The sequence below is a fragment of the Mchenga conophoros genome, linkage group LG4 (assembly GCF_057382185.1).
Source record: "Mchenga conophoros isolate Kocher_MC1m ecotype Shallow Benthic linkage group LG4, M_conophoros_male_GT1.1, whole genome shotgun sequence".
Lineage (NCBI taxonomy): Eukaryota > Metazoa > Chordata > Actinopteri > Cichliformes > Cichlidae > Mchenga > Mchenga conophoros.
The window spans coordinates 13506861-13524339 of NC_140529.1; the positions used below are offsets into that span (position 1 = coordinate 13506861).

At 43.2% G+C, this 17479-nt stretch overlaps 1 protein-coding gene across 5 annotated transcripts in view; it reads right to left on the minus strand.

Annotated features, from left to right (window-relative positions):
• Window positions 1-6913: 6913 nt before the first annotated feature.
• The window catches only part of grin2ba (glutamate receptor, ionotropic, N-methyl D-aspartate 2B, genome duplicate a), a 141668-nt gene continuing 131102 nt past the window's right edge, over window positions 6914-17479 (minus strand). For all 5 annotated transcript variants that reach the window (XM_085270467.1, XM_085270468.1, XM_085270464.1 and 2 more), the window contains one exon: window positions 6914-14843. In XM_085270467.1, the coding sequence (XP_085126593.1) occupies window positions 12561-14843 (2283 nt within the window). In that variant the 3' untranslated portion in view covers window positions 6914-12560. The remainder of the gene's footprint in view (window positions 14844-17479) is intronic.

Here is a 17479-nt window from a genome sequence, read left to right on the forward strand (position 1 = left end):
TAAGAGAGAAAGCCGAGCAACATTATGCAAGCAAATTACTCCTCTAAGGACACGCGGTTAAAGGATGAAGTGACTTGCATCACTCAGATGGAGGCTTGCTTTATTGGACTACAGTGCTGCAGCACCTATACTATTTTAATCTGCCCCCTTTTACCTCTATTTTCCCACCATCCAGCTCGCCCATTCATTCTCCATAATCCAGTGAACTCTCATCCATAACTCACTGGCCCCTCTTTCTTTTATTACCACGATGGCCCCTCCACCTCTCTCACCATCCTAATAATTCAGGCTGACGCACAATATAAGGGGGTCTCGGAGAGAGAGTGAGTAAGAGTGGGATAAAGAGAGTATAGGGTGATGGATTAGGTGATAGGCAGATAAATAGGAAGGAGCGACAGAGCGCAGCAATGTTGAGAGGCAGGCAGAGAGCAAGGTTTTGGCTCTGAGTGGCTCTTGAGTTGTGAAAGCTTCAACGAGGCAAAAATACAAAACTGTGACATATTTCATATTTAAGGTGCGCTACCTCACATGACTTTTACTCGTGAATCTTACTAATATATTTCTCTTTTTTCCCCTTCCCCTTCACACCTTACTCCCATCATCAATAATTAAATAAGTCTTGCTTGCCAGTGTGACTGAAAAATTAATGGGAGCTAGAATTGGTGGTTGGGTGGGTGGAGGTTCGAGGGATGATGGATGGGGAGGTGGGTGTCATCATAGCCAGGGCGGGTGACAGGAGGCCTGCTGTGTGGAGGAATATGCAAAAGGCTCACGGACAGAGAAGAGAGGAGGCATTTCAGGTTGATGCCAGAGTAGTTAGTCCCAGACTCACAGCCACATGCATTGCAGTTGAAGCACCATCACCACTAGCGTGTTTGAAGCACCTGGCTGTGTTTGCCAAGGTTGCTCTTGTCAGCAGGTTTGCTTTTGTCTTTGGCAGATTCCTGTTTTCATCCTTACTATTTTGGAAGGTAGTAGAATTGATGGTCTCGAGTCTTACATGCATCTCACTTTTCCTTCATGACTTACACTCTCTGCCCCCACCCACAACTTTTCTTCTGTAAACCGTTCATTCCACCACCTTCTTTCTAAGTGTACTTTTTTGGTTATGGTTGCTATGGCGCTTTGGTCAAAGCTAAAATTTCTTAAAAACTATGACAAACCTTTTCTTTAAACCAACATCCATCCCCACAGAACCAATCACAGTGACTTTTCCTTGAATTCGACTTTTGTCGTGTCCAAATTCATGGGCTGCATCTTCCTGAGGACCCGGCCTTTGCGGCCTACGTGGGCCGGGTCCTCAGAAGGTCGGGTAGGCCGTAAAATTGGACAGTCTAGCCTTCAGATATGCGTCACCACAATCTCGGTGGAGTTTAATAAACTCGGCCGTCTGCTCCTTCCTATCTAAAATATAACAGGACACTGGTGTAAATTCTCGACCATCTCACACTTCTGTCTATTCAGCTGTGTGAAAACCAAGGAGGAACCCACCCAGGGGCTTAATAAAGTTTTATTTTATCTAATCTAATAACTTTAATCTCAGCCAAACAAATTTACTCACGAAATAAATAAAACACTGAAAAAAGCCAAACAATAACATTTTTAGGTTGTGTAAGTGACTTATATATTACGTTTAACCTGAGTAGCGAAAGACCTGAAAATGATGTGCCGGGAGTTGTGCCGTTCTTGGCGGCTCTAGTGACCCTCGAGCTCCCGGCTAGCTGTCGAGCTGGTGGGTAACAGGCGTCTCTGAAAACTTCGGAGCACTTTTGCAAATATGTAATATCTTGATAAACCGAGCAGATATTTGAAGCTTAGACACCCACATACTCGCCTGAAAATATGTTAAAAGTTTATTTTGTGACCCAGAAAGAGTAATAAGAGTAATATTAAAAACTCTGTGAATTCTGGGATATGGTGGGCCACGAAGGATACACCTGACCCATCCTTCAAATTCGGGGAAAAGGAGGACGCATTTGTCGGCTGCATTCAGAGGAGTCTATGAATTTGGACAGCCTTCGTCGCGTTGCTGTGATGTAATCAGCCTACAAATGCGTCCTCAGGAGGATGCAGCCCATGAATTTGGACATCCCCTTTGATTAAACTGAGCCACTGTTTCTAAGTTCCCATATTATGTAATGTAATGGTTTAGTTTATTTTAAAATAGTGCAAATCATGTTTAAATCCCATTCAATTGCTTTTTTAATTCATCTAATTTTTTTACTACCCCCCCACCAAAAAATAAAATAAAATAAAATTAGATGAATAAAAAAGAAAACAAACAAAAAACTAAGCAAAGCAAAACAAATGTATACTTCTGATGTTAGGGACAAATTAAATACGCTAAGATAGTGACGGAAAGTGCTTTCTATATAGTAGCATTATCATTATGGCCTATGCGGAAATCACGCTTAGCCTGTAAATTGATATGTATGCAGAAGTTGCAGTACCACTAAGAGGAGGCAGAGAGTCACTACTAACTAAAGAAGATATGACGTACAGGCTCCTTCTATCCCAGGTAAGATTAAGCCAGATGACTGATAAGTATTTATGTGTAAATGTGTTAGTAATGCGTCTTTAAACGTTTGTTACCTTGTAAATGAAGCAGCAGCTCACTCAAAATTCTGCATGTGTGTCTTTTACATTCTTTGCTGTGATACTGGGTTGCATTATGTCAGAATTCCCACACTGTGTCTTTTGTCCTATCTCCCTCCTTTCACGCACCAAATGGTCGCAGCAGATGGCCCCGCCCCTCTCTGAGCCTGGTTCTGCTGGAGGTTTCTTCCTGTTAAAAGGGAGTTTTTCCTTCCCACTGTCACCAAGTGGTTGCTCATAGGGGGACATCGGCTTTTGGGGGGTTTTCTGTTTTTGAAAAGTGAAACCAGATGTACTTAAAACTGACATTTTTTTTATAATTGCCAAGGGTCAAGCGCTATCGCTGGGGAAAGTCTTTGGTTGCTATAGGAATCCATGGGAAAACAGCCTTCACCCCAAAAACAGTAACAACCATTTTCTGATGTTTGGAGTCACACTGAGTAGTAAGTCTGTTTTATAAGGTCATTCTACGAGTCATAAACGAAGACTAACCAAGAAATGCTTATTGGGCCCTGCTCCGATTGGTGCATGGATACACTGCTCTGACGTGACTGGTCCCAGCTGGAGGACCCGCCCATTAAAAGGATGATGGAGTGCCATGGCAGGAGAGGTTCTCCCGTTTCTCCTCACGACCCACCAGTGTGGCTTGAAAGTTGTGGAAGTGGAGTGGGTAGGCGTGAGCTGCCGTTTCTTTTGATCACCCATTTTTTCCTATTTTGAATTAGTTAAGGAGGTCAGACTCTGTCTTTATTTTTGACTTTGTTTTGGTAAGGTCAGGAGTGCGGGATTTGTGTTGACACTCCCGTTTGTGTTGTTCCTCTTTTTCACTTTATAAATAAATGGCATTTAAAGAACGAAAAAAGAAAAAAAGAAAAAAAAAAAAGAAGAAATGCTTATTGACTAACTACTTCTCATGTGTAATGCTACCGTTGCCATGTCCATCTTTTATATACAGTCTATGGACAGAACATAGAGTAGATATCGACAGAAGTTCATTTTGAAAAGAATCGTTAAAAACGAGAAAGAAGTCTGACCAGAAAGGCCACACACAGGTTAACTCGACATGATATAGACCTGATGTTGAAAATGTGAGCAGTCGGGAGTTAGTGTGCACTGGAGAGGGAAAGCGTGTGCTGTAAGTCTCAGTACTGTACCTTGTGAAGCAATCTTTGAGTCACTGCTACTGACAAACAACCCTATCAAACCTCTGCAGATATATTGCACTCATTCTGTACTATGGAGCAGTAAAAATCCTAATGCATCTTTAAGTCACTCTGGATAAGACGCGCTTGATAAAATGCCAGAATGGGAAGTTTACAGCCCAGCTCGTAACAAGAGTGAAAAACAAAAACTTTTTTCTTTTGGATTGACGTCGATTTTGAAACAAAAAGGTAAAAAAAAAAAAGTGTAGTGACGAGAACAGTTAATGGCTAAATGAATTCAAATTTGACTAACCTTGTAGTTGCACGCAAATCCTCTACAAGACATGAATCCTGCATCAAATGGAGTTTATATATCTCCAGACATCAGTAGCCTAGCTAAATGCAACTTTTTTTCTGCTTTGATTTCCTCCGGGAGGTTTTGTCTGTATCCGGCTGTACAGAATGTCCTGTTTATTATTCATACATTTAAATAAATTTGCACAAGGGACCTGCTCAGTACAAGCACAATATAACACTTCTGGAGACTGCTGAAAGATAAATGCCCTTCTCAATGTCAGTTTGATGGCAATTGTTGAGACAGGGGAGCGTTTTGTTCATTTACTTTCATCATCCAGATTTTGCAACCTGTCCTGCTATTTTGACCCGAAGGAACACTCTAATTTTCCTACTATCCTATATATACTATTACAGTGGTGGATACTCATATTAAACATAAAGTTAAAAAATAATACAGTCGTCCTACTTTACAAAGAACCTGCAATAACAACTAGCTCAGGCTTGAGACTGCAGATAATTGTACTTTTCACACAGATATCAGTAAGAATGCATATTTCTAATATTGCCCCTGGATCATATTAGTATCTATCTATCTATCTATCTATCTATCTATCTATCTATCTATCTATCTATCTATCTATCTATGGCAATGATTATAAATTACAAGGTGAAAACGAGAGGACTCTATCTAGGCACAGTATTAGATAAATAAGGATATTTTGAACAAGTAATTATGTAAAACTGGGTGCACATATTAAAATATGGAGCCATAAATGAGCATAACAGGCACCTTTTATGTCTTCTAAAAGACACTGTGGGTACATTGTGTTAAAACACTTCATTAGAGGTGAATTAATGAGCGCCAGTGTAGTTTGGACCTCTTATATTTGAGAGCAACAGCTGTGCTTAAGGAAGGGGTCTCTCACTTTGACAAAGTCCTGTGAGGGTCCATCAGAGCAGAGTTAGTGATGGGGTAGAGGAGAGAGCAGCCTGAGAGAGCAGCCTGAGAGAACCCCGAGGGGGCTGGACGGGATTAGACGAGGCTGTGCGGCCTGCCAGCAGCAGTGTGGGTTGTAGAGAGGGCAGACCCAGACCCAGGCACTCCACCATACCGTCACCATATGGCCCTGGTTTCTCATGCAGCCCTCTCCATCGCTCTTCCCCTCTCCCAGGAATTCCTGTCATTTCTGCCAGATATGAGAGATAGAGAGCCAACTTGTGTGTGACAGAGAGATGATGCATTTGCAAGCACCATGACGAATGTGTCTATGAACGAGAGCGGGAAGAGAAGAAATACCCACATGAAGGGTTTTAAATTAGGCTGGTATGCTCAAACAAGGGGGGGATAAAGGAAACGTATAGAACTAAACCGACTGCTTCCAGCCCAGTGGAAAGACCAACTGTGTGAAAGCCTGGGGACATGAAAGCCATACGCAAGAGATGCTTCTCTTGCATAAAACTAAATAATGAGTGTAAAGTAAAAACTCAAATTACTTCTTTGTAGCAGCATAAAAAAGGGTTCGTCTCAAATAAACAATCTGTTACTGGGTGAAACTAAGCACCTGTCAGCTGTTAAGGGGCTCTAATTCATATTTAGTAAAGCACCTACAGTATATGCTGAGTGCCATCTCACATCCCTGGTGGTGAGGCACATTGAAGAGGAGATGCCAGCCCTTCAGCTCTGAAACCATGGTGGCTGGCATTCAGCCAAAGCTGGTAATCTTGTGGTTAGTGATGTAGTGGAGGGCACGCTGCAAATATCAACTTGCTATGCAAAGGTAAAGTTATCACACTCAAAGGTACAATAGGCTAAACACCCTGTGGACTATAACCAACATGAGCAAGCTAATTATGGTAATGTACTCTAATGAGTTAGGTAACCCTGTAACAGATTCATCTTCAGTGACGGTATTCTTAGTAAGTCGGTTTTGAATGCAGCCTTATCCAAGCTTGCATAGATACATATTGAGTTGAACTTGAAGGGGGTCCAGAAGTGTGTTCATGTATGGTTCAGTGCCACAGACTGTATATAAAAGATGGACATAGCTTGGAAAGTGAAATCAACATTCAAGTGCTGTAACTCTTTACCGTTTGGAAGCCTAATAGGAGTAACTCTTGAAGCTCTTTTCTAAACTGCACAGTTTCTATGACATTTCAGGCCAGCTTATAGAACAAAATGATTGGCTGTGACATCAGAAGTGAGCAAGGGTGATTCCTGTCTATGCAGCTACTATTGAAAATGATCTCATGGTCGTCAAACCACATTTTTATTGATATATACCAGGGGTGGGCAACTCCAGGCCTCGAGGGCCAGTGTCCTGCAGGTTTTTGATCTCACCCTCGGTCAAGACACCTGAATCAAATGATTAGTTCATTACCAGGCCTCTGGAGAACTTCAAGACATGTTGAGGAGGTATTTTAGCCATTTGAATCAGCTGTGTTGGATCAAGAACGCATCTAAAACCTGCAGCACACCGGCCCTCGAGTTGCCCAACCCTGATATATACTGAGGTGTTGTTAAGGGTACAAAGAAGAGACTGTGGGAAAAGAGCCCTGTGGTTCACTGTTCTGACCTCAGTAAACACCTTCTTGGTGACTTTATGATTATGGTCCCTATTAGTGTCCATAAAGACCATAAAACAGGGTTTGCTGCACCTAATGATTGCCAAGTCACTAGCATGTAGGCACACTCTATCCCTCCTTAGTCAAGCCCTCTCTTTATCACATGCTTAAATACCAAGATGGTACTGGGCAAAAGCTCAGAATGAGACTTCCCAATGATGTCATAGTGGCCATGTCCATCATTTATCTACAGGCTATCACCAATTCTTTGAAATTCAGATAAACACCAAAAAGCTTAAGAAGAGACCACATACGCGTGAAACTTATAGTTTTTTATTATTAATACTCAACACTTCATTTTGTTCATCATGTACAAAGAGAAAGAATAGTCTTATGTCAGCACTTATAATTGTAGATATCAGTATGATCCTTATTAGAAGTACCTTAATGATGTTTTTTTGCAACTTTGTCATGATGTGGTTAATTTTGTTATTGAGATTACTTTGTTTCCATAAAAAAAAAAGAAAATGAAGGTAAATATTTTCCCCAGTATTCAGTATATACACAACCTGTACAATTATTTGTTTTTGTGTGGTTTTTCTGTTTGTACGGTGTAAAAATTTTGGCATTGTTTCAAAGTAAAGGGCCACAAAAAGAGAAAAGAATGGCCAAGAATAATATTATGTATACAATTGATATTATTTCTATGTTACATTTTTTTTGTCACCCACAGTTAATTCAATCAGGCTATGTTTGTGATTTCATAAACCTGTTAACCTTGTGAAATACATTTGGTAGCAACCCCTTATGTCATCGGCAATTTTCACCCAGTTAGCGCGACCGATTCTCAATCTGTGAATGATGACGGTGGAAAATCGCAATATTAAAAACAAAACAAACTGTACACAGTTTCGTAGAAAGTTTTGTGTGCGTCAGTAAAAAGCGAGATCTGTAACACACATTAAGAGAGGCTTAAAATATTTTCTGTCATGAATAAGAATGAACAAATCACACGGACCTTCAGAATAAATCAGCTATATAACATCACAGTATAGTTCCTTCTGTCTGCACCGGGTGAAATCACACTTATTTATTACAAAATTAGCAGTTCAGAGTCAATTATGAAAGCTGGAAATATGAGAAACTTCTCAAATACCCTTTATCCAAAACATACACATAGAAAAAAAGAAGGGGAAAAAAAGCATTTTCAACAAGTCAGATTAACCATTACATCGCTCCCTGCAGACGACTGTCAGGCTGGTATTTGGTCCCATGTGTCATTAATACTGACAAAAAAAAAAAAAACCCCGCACACACGTCATCTGGGATGATATTTACATCCTCCACTCTCAGGATGTTCCAGCCTGCTAATTTGCCCCCCCCCCCCAAAAAAGGACAAGACAAGAAAAGGAAAAAAAAGGGGGAAAGTGCCAGTGTTTTCCCCTATGTGAACTATCTGAACAAATGTGTGCAGAGAGAAGGGAAGCTGGGAACAATTTGGCCTTAAGGGAAATAAAGGCTTCCAAATGAGCCCTGCTTACTCTGCAGCACTGACCGATCTGAAGCTGGAGGTGCTAAAGGTCTGATGATAGCATGCTCACCGCAGCGCCAGGTACACCTCCCAACCAGTGGTAGCAAACTAGTTACCCTCCAAATCCTGACAAAATGAAATGAAATAAAATAAAATGTGGCGTACAGTAAGAAGATTTTCTGTTTGGTCATGCTGTTTATTGCAAATGAGGAGAATAAGAAAAAAATCTGCAAACCTAACAGAGTCTATGTGCACACTGATACTTTTTTCACTTTTCAATCAAGCCCTCTAGAGATACAAAAAAAAAGGGGGGGCAAAACAGAAGAGAGATGAATTTCTCCTTTCGGGGCTGATGAGAAGATTATAGAGACTTATTGGCATCAGTACCATACAGAATAAGAGCGAGGAAATCGCTTCTGACTGTGTGAAAACAAGAAAAAAGAAGAAAAAACCTGCATATGTACACAACAGATTACAAACGATACTTCCTTTCTCAAACAGACAAATACAAGGTGGCACACAAAACAAATCAGGATCCGAAGCATATGAGTTGTTTCCAGCTGTCAAGTAGCACAGTTGAGTAACAAGCGAGCGAAAACGGTGCAACGGCAGTTTATTCACCCATAGCAAAGAGAAAAGAACAAAGAAACCGCTGCACAGAGACATGACGGAAGAGATGTTTCACCTTTTAATAAGGGGTTGTACAAATGCATTTCAGCTTCACATAACTGAGATGAAACTGCACTCGTTCACGGTTTTCTCCACAAGATTGTGCCTAAATCCTCAGCAATATCACAATATCAACACTGGGGCAAGTCCAGTGTGCATTTGTGTGTGTGTGTGTGCATGTGTGTATCTTCCTTATTTACCACAGTGATGTCTATCCCAAACAGAGATATAACAGGATAGGCCGGACTGACAATGGCTCTAAATTCTGTGTGCAATCACCGTTAGAGCCCACATCGAAAAAGAAACGGGCAACAAAAACAAAACAAACAAAAAAAATCCACAAATGTTTTTTAGGAGGTTTTTTTTAAGTTTTTTTTTTTTTTTTAACAAGGATCGCTGCTTAAAAATGAAGGATCACAATATACTGCCTCTATATGCAAATATCATCTCTGTATACATGTAATATTGTATTACATAAATGTGTAGATAATTGAATTGCGCTCGAAAAGCATGAAGAATAGCTTACCTTAAAAAGAGAGAATCTAACACAATCCAAGGGAAACTTAGCGAAGACTCCTAAAACTAAACTTTTCCCCCTTGTTTTTTTTTTCTGTTTTTTCTTCTTCTTTTTTTTTCAAATCACCAAACGTCTACACCTACAGTAAAATTATCCTCTGACACTTTGAGTGAAAATAAGAGAAAAAAAAGGGGAAAAAAAGCATAATTCTTAACATAATCAGTATACTGATTGGTAAACTATTATAATTAAGTAAACATGAGATCGAAAGAAAAAAAGAGCTTCAATTATATCACTTATGATTAGTAATATCTGTGTCTTAACTATATTTTGCATATTTTTGTTTGTGTGATTTTTTTTCAGTTTTTACGAGTTTTTATGTTTGTTTTCTTTATTTCTTAAATTGCTGTAAAACATATTGAAAGTTACATCCTGTCTGTCTGTTTACTGTACAAAGTGAAAAGATTTTTAAATATATTATTATTTACAAGGTAAAGATTTAACATACTAATGCTGACGCTGATTGATACCCACTGCAAAGTCTCCTTCTTCTTATTTCCTTGTCGAATCCCCCCCCAACTCCCCGTTGGCCGTTCTCCTTCCTATACCAGCTTGCTTTTAATGGTTGACCTGAACTTTCAAAATGTGTGCATATAAAAATTCCAGAGATCCCAATCTGTTTATTAGGAGGGTGTGTGTGGGGGGCAGATGAGTCGGATTTAAGGCTAGCTCGATAAGTCTCGCTTTGACAGTGTGATCTGTGGAGCGAGGGATGAGGAAGAGGAGGAGGACAAGTTTTTGAATTTATGAATAGTTGTCAACAGAGTTAGTGTTTAAAAAAAGAACAGCTGTTATCACTCGATCCTGATTCGCTTCCCTCCACGCGTGTGCGCGTGCATATCCTCCCCAGTCCGTTCCACTGGTGCCTTAAGATATAGTGGTCGACAATGATAAAGATCACACTCCTCGGACCGGCGCTCCCCGCGCAATCTCCAGCAGCCCTTGAACTTTTTGACACCAACTAATCGAAGATCAGACCTTTAAAGAACTACCAGGGCTCCCTCTGTTCTGTACAGTAATGCGATGAGTCATCATCAGACAGCTCAGGGTGGGGGCGAGGGCAATGGGATGATAAGGCATGTCTACTGAGTGCCTGAACCTACACTGAGTAAAAAGTCCTGTCCAAGAAATTAGGCCTCTTCAGCTAAAAAGACTATGTACATCAGTCAAAGTAAAAAGCAATCAGCCAGTCTCTCAAATAGACATCTTCCTCTCTGCTCAAACTTCCATCAGCATTGTTGTCGCGGGACGGCAACACTCCTCCTACACATTTCTCTTTTCTTTTTACAGCGTTTCGCCTACGTAAACGACAGCGCAAATATTAATCACACGTGATGTCCAAACAAAAGCTTACTGTGCGAGCCCCTCGGCCCGCTCAGCGAAAAGTAACGCCTTCGACAGGATACCGGTGAAGAGGCCGAGAAAAAGTTAAGTGCCTGATGACTGTCATTGTGTAACCTGAATAAAAACAAGTGTTCTAAAGGCTGCCAATGTTGTGAACTGAGACTCATCGGTCTATCCGTGACAATGGGACATCCTGAATACAGGTGGCTCATAAAACGCTGCCCACACTTGACATATGAAATACAGTTTTACAAAGTTATAAAAGATCTTAAACGGTATCTTGTATCTAAACCACCACCAGCAGCAGCAGCACTGCCTCAAAGCCCGCTGTAAATCTTTGATTTTGTTTTACTGCAGTTTTGGCTCATAAATGTGACCCCAAGAACGCCGAGTGGCCTTTATGAAGCCTGCCGGTCCGTCCTGGTGGTGGCTGCTGCTGCGCGAGGGCCGCTTGTGAACTTGGAGGACACTTCCACCGGAGACCGTTAAGGCACGTCCTTCCTCCCAAGCATCCTCAGCTCCCGTCGGCACGTCATCGTTCAAAAGAACACAAGTTCAGACGGACAGAAACCGAACGTGTGTGCGCGCGTCTGTGCACTTGTGATGCCTTTAAATGTTAAGTGTCGTGTTTCTGCCGACTCCAAATACATCTTCAAGATCTTGTTTTTCTACAAGGAGCAAATAAATGCATGAACATGTAGTAAGAGCATTCTACAGAAAACCAAAAACAAATATTTCTTTTTTCAAATTTAAAAAAAATCAGTTTTTCTGGCTTGTTGGTTGAGCTGAGAACAACTTTCCTCCTGCCACTAGGGGCAGACAGACTGCAACCACAGATGCTAAAAACAGCAGTGAAAGATTTTACGGCGAGAACACAAAACAAGTAAAAACTTAGTGATATTATAAGCAGTGTTATTATAATCAGCACTAAACATCTCTGTTATTCACAACTGTATCAGTATTACTGTTGTTCTTATACCCTGTTATTTTTTTCTATAAGAATATCTTATTATCATTCATTGATTGTATTTCTCACAGCAAACAAGATCAGCTCTTTTGGCGTCGAGGATAAGGAGGAGGAGGAAAAGCATGGGGGGGGGTGTGGGGCGGAGAGAAAGAGGAGATATTGAGAACTGAAGTGCATTGCGAAAAGAGATGGACAGACAGGGCTGTCTCCGTCCTGACTGAGCGTGAGAAAGACGGGGAAGCAGCAGTCATCGTCCCGTGTCGCCGCTCCAGCAAACGTGACCCTATCTACTTTTTCTGCTGTGACACTGGGGCAGATGGGCAGTTCAATCCCGTCTCTGCTCTCGCTGTCCTTCCTCGTGAGCGCTCAGCAGGGAGCCTTTCAGACAGCCATGGAATCGCAGCAGGCTCGACACGTCCCATAGCAGACTATGAAGAGGTGTCGGCCTCGTCGCGACGCCGACCGAGTACACTGACTTCTGCCACACTGGTGGATGGAAAATGGTAGACTTGAGTTAAGGGGAGGATGTTTATTGACCGTGTTTGGACATAAAAGTAGAGTAGCTTTGGCCATTTCTGAGAGAAGGGGGCGATATCCCACACTTCCTCAGGGTGTCCTGATTTGTTTCCCATTATTTCTTGCAAAAATCAAAACTTCTACGCATTATTTTATATTTCAGTCTCCACCTTTCAGTCTTTTCCTCCTTTAATCCCTTACCTCCCCTCCTCCCAATCCTAACATCTCAATATGGGCTAGGGTTAAAGTGTGTCTACAGCGTCTTTAAAGTCATCCCTGATCTCCTAGAACTAGATGCGCCTCTATTGCTCTCCTCACTCCCCCCTCCTTCGCCTCCGCTCCTCCTCCCATATTTGTCTTTCACACGTCAGACTCAATGCTGGAGAGTTTCTCATACACATGGCCATTGCTTCCGTTGAAGGGACGCGGGGGTCCGACCCCCAGCATGGAACCGTGGTGGTTCATTCCACCGAGGCTGAGCTCTTTCGGGAACCGGGGCGTCGCGCTGGACATCACCCCGGCCGCCGTGGCAGATGTTGGCAGATACGAAGTTGCACTCATCTGGCTCCTGAAGTCACTTCGGCTGTTTTTGGCAACTTGTTGCTGCTGCTGTTGCTTTTTCATGTAATATTGTTTGGCGCCGTGCATCAGACACTGGTCATCGCCAAAAGTGGGTATAAAGGGGTTTTGGTTTACCCGGTCGGGGTAAAGTGATTTGGATAAAGAGAACCCTGCCCCGCCCCCTCCTTCCATCAAAGACCTGTCCCTGTCTCTCATGTCTCTTTCCCCTATTGAGCGGCGGTGGACACCTTCTCCGCCTCTGAAGAGGCCCGACCGGCTCTCACCTCCGTAAAACAATGGGTCCCTGTCTCTTTCCCTTTCCCTCTCGGAGCCCCCGTGGCGTTCAAACATGTGCGCAAAGGGGCTGCTGCCCTCCATGTAGCGTTCTTTTTCCTTCAAGCTAACACTTCTGGGTGGGGGCAGCATTCCACCCATGCCTGCACCGCTCATGCCCCCACCTCCTCCTAAGCCTCCCATCAAACTGCCCATCCCACCCAATTCGTCTTTCTGCAGGTCGACAAATGCGTCATACGAGTGCTGCCGCCGAAGTGGCTTACCGAAACCGCCGCTCTTCCGCCTCTGCTGTGCCTGAGATTGAGACTGAGGGCCTGCGCCCATGCCACCCCCTCCTCCCCCACCCGCCCCGCCCCCCATCTGTTCCAAAAGGTGGTTGTTGTCCTCGCTGATATCGTAGAGGTTTCCTGTCTTTTTACAGCCTTCACAACGCATGCAGGTTGCGGAGCTGGGACGACTGCCTCCCCCTCCCGAGGACCCACAACTCATGCCGCCACCATAGCCACCTCCATGCAATGACATCTGCTTGCTCCCCAGTCCCCCACTAGCCCGACAGTTCCTGCACTCCCACTCTCCCCCAGCCAATCCAGAACCTCCCCCGCTCTTTGAATCAGACTTCTTGGGTTTGCTCTGAAGAAAGTCATCCACTGGTACCAGGGAGGTGCAGGTACTTACTCCTCCATCTCTGTTCCCAGGACCCTCAGTCAAGTCCACGTGTTCCCATTGAGGGACACCATCTTTGGGCCGAAACTGGTCCAAATAAAAATCTCTAACGCTCTCCTTTTCTCTGAAAAGATAAGAGTTCCCATCATTGTTCCCTCCTCCACCTCCCCCGCTTCCTCCGCCACCCCTCTTGCGTTCAGAGGGCAGCAGCGGTGGGGAACCAGAGCGGTGCCCGTGATAGTGGTGGTGACTGATGTGGTAAGGTTTCCTCCTGTAGCCCAGCTCAATCTCGTCTAGCTCCCGTCTGGACTTGGCAGAAGCCGGCCTCTTCTTCAGGCTGTCCCGGTACTGTTTGCGCTTTTTGGCGTTACCCTCCAGGTTTCCGTACGTTACCGTGTGCGTGGAAATGTCTGACACATCTGAGCGTATATTCCCATCATCATCTCCTCTCCCTGGACAATAGCTATGTCCAGGGATGTAAGTGGAACTCGAGGCACCTCCTTTGAAGGAGAATTTCCCATATAGGTCGGGCAGGCCTCCCTTGAAGCTCTGGCCCGAGGGAGGAGTCTGTCCGGACAGCAGGTCAAACTTGCTCATGTTCCTGTGGGTCAGTGCTGAACAGGGCTGAGTGGTAAAAATAGGGGTCACCCCTCCACCCAGGCTGTCACAGTCAAACATGCCGCCCTCCAAAGAACTAGCGCTACCCAAACTATGGGGTCTGTTGGGAGGAGGTCCGCTAAGCCCTAAAGTTGAACCATGGTGGTGTAGATAATGGTCCTGATACAAATTGCTGTCCTTAAGATGCAGGTTGCTAAACGTCCTCTCCACCTCACTGATGTAGTCGCTAAACATGTTGTCTTCTGGCATGTAGGGTGGCTTGCAGTCAGAGTGGCCCGCCAAGCTGCGCCGATGTTCGGAGATGTCGTAAACAGAAGATTCACGACGGATGAAGTCCAAAGCGCTGTGTGGTGAGCCGTTCACCCCTGACAGGGACGCCATGTTCTTGGCTGTCCGTAGGAGCCGCATGATGTTCGAATGGGTGTTGTTCATGGTGGCTGATGGTGAGTTCAATGCAGAGCTGCTTTTCTCCTCAATCTGCACCCCATGAATACAGCTGTAAATGCCCTGTGTGGGAGAAAAACAGGTGAGAGGAGGCATTAAAGGGTGCACATTTCAAACATTTGTTATTTGACACTGCAAAATCCTTCTCCTCACATATAAGGTCTTAAATAATCAGGCCTTATCTTATCTTACAGACCTAATAGTATCACCCCAATGGAGCACTTCGCTCTTGTACTGCAGGCTTACTTGTGGTTCCCAGAGTATTTAAAAGTTGAATGGGAGCTTTCAGCTTTAAGGCCTGTCTTCTGTGCAACCAGCTTCCAGTCTGGATTCAGGAGACAGACACTATCTCTACTTTTAAGATTAGACTTAAAACTTTTCTTTTTGATAAAGCATATATTTAGGGCTGGATCAGGTGACCCTACATCTTCCCTTAGTTAGGCTGCAATAGGCCTAGGCTGCGGGGGAGGGGGCTTCCCATAATGCACTTCCTCACTCATTTCTTTTCACTCACACTGTTTATATGCCAGTCTGCAGTTAATCATTCGTTATTATTAATCTTTGGCTCTTTTCAACAGTGCGTTTTTTATCCTGTCTCCCTCCCCTTCCTGTCAAAAGGGAGTTTTTCTTTCCCATTGTCGCCAAGTGCTTGCTCGTCTGATTGTTGGTTTTTCTCTGTATTATAGTACGATCTTTACCTTACAGCATAAAGGTGATATGTAAATAAAATTGAACTGGACTGAACTGAATTGAATTGTAACACAAGCCAACAGAGGTGTTTTGGCCACAGTGTCCACCCATCCATCCCACATATCTGACAGAAGCGATAAAGTTTTACATCAGTCAATCCAGGTTGTCTACATAGACCAGGTAACCAAGGGCACTAGATTTATGATTTATTTTAAAGATGGGGGGTGAAGCTACCTGGAGAGGACAGGACAGGCCTCACGACTGAAAAACACACAAACCCACCAGTAATCAGTCAATCTTATTTAATGTCGTATTTTATGTCATCTCTTCACAGTGGGTACAAAACTGGAAATGCACTGATATGATTCAAAATTTATGTTTCGTGGTAGTTAATGGCACAGAAACACAACCAATGACATCAGATGTGTCGTCTCATAAAAAAGATGAAGGGGAAAAAAAGAGCCGGTGTGTTTAATGAAAAACTTTGAGACGGCAAAGCAAGCAAACATAAAAAAACCGCTACGGCTTTCGGTATCGATTCTGTCAACACCTCGCTGTATGCGGTAAGGGAAATAGATGTCCTTTATATACAGAAATGTGGCATATTCACTGATGTGAAATAAAGTGGGGCAGTGCGAGTGCGCAAACAGTGTGAAGATTCAGAGAGGATAGTGTACCTTGATGGGTGATGATTGATAAAGGCCAAGTGGCTGGAAGAACTCCTCGGACCCCGCCAATCAATACTTTTACTCAATGTGATTAGAATTCAGCTGAACAATATCCTTCGGCAGTTATTAGGGATGAAGAGAAAGGCCAAGCCAAGGAGACACTAGCTGAGCATCATAGTGACAGAAAGACAAACTGCTCCATTTGCATCCAGTGATCTACGATACAATATTCAGATAAAAATGGATGTACAGCAGAGCGCAAACCAGGCTTGACAGATGGGGACTGTAAAGTATCGGATCAATTCCCGACAATGATTTTACTCATTTTTTTCCCTGCAGATGACGACGGGAACCACTGTTAGAGATCAAAGATCATCCCATTGCAGAGGTCAAGGTCCCGTCATAAGGCGAAGTCTGTCTTGGATGTCAGATCTTCTTCTTCTCCTCCTTTTACCCAACAATATCATCACCCTGAGCCTGACTTTTCCTTTCCCAAGCCACTTGTTTCTAGTAATTAATTAGTTACATGGACAGTGGCTGCATTGCAGCAGAAAGGCTTCATCCCTCATTCTTCTTTTTAAATAATGTTATTACTTCTTTTAATTTCACAGTCGGTTAACAGCCAAGTACGCAAAGCTTGACAGTGGCTAAAACTAAGAGGTTAATATAAATACAAAATGACTCAACAGTATTCAGGAAAGCGCACACGCCCACCTTTGTGAAATTCCTCTTTTCTTTTCCCCCAACTCAGAACCATCTTTTAATGTTTATCCGGTCCTTCTCCATGTCATCTGTGTTTCCTTTTTTCCATCTGGCTGTTTGTATAATTAGTCGTCCCTTCATCGCTTTTGTTTTTCTTATTTTATTGTTCTGATTACACCCCACCTGCTGCCGAATCTGTCACATCCTCCCTCCCGTGACATCTATGATATAATCAACTTTTGGGAAGATTTTTTTTCTGCGACATTCAGCTTAATTTGCCGGCAAGCTTCCCTCATTAGCAACCTGATAGCGGAGGGTAAAATTAACATTGTAACGATTTACAGGGCGAGATCGAGATAAATATTTGCACTTTTTTTTTTTACATTTCTTTTATGCATGAATAAGCAGTAGCAACCAGTCAGAGAAAGAATGAGAAGCATTGAGTCTAGGACGAGACTGCATGCTTAATCTTCACCAGCAGATTTTGTCTACTCTGCAGGCCCACATAAAGTAACAGTTGGCAGGGCTGGTTCCACAGTAGCTGATTGTTTGGTCAGGATGTGTAAAAGAAATAACGGCGGCCAGAGAACTCCTCAGAATCCAAGGTATCACATCAAAATCTACAAGAGCTCCTGATTG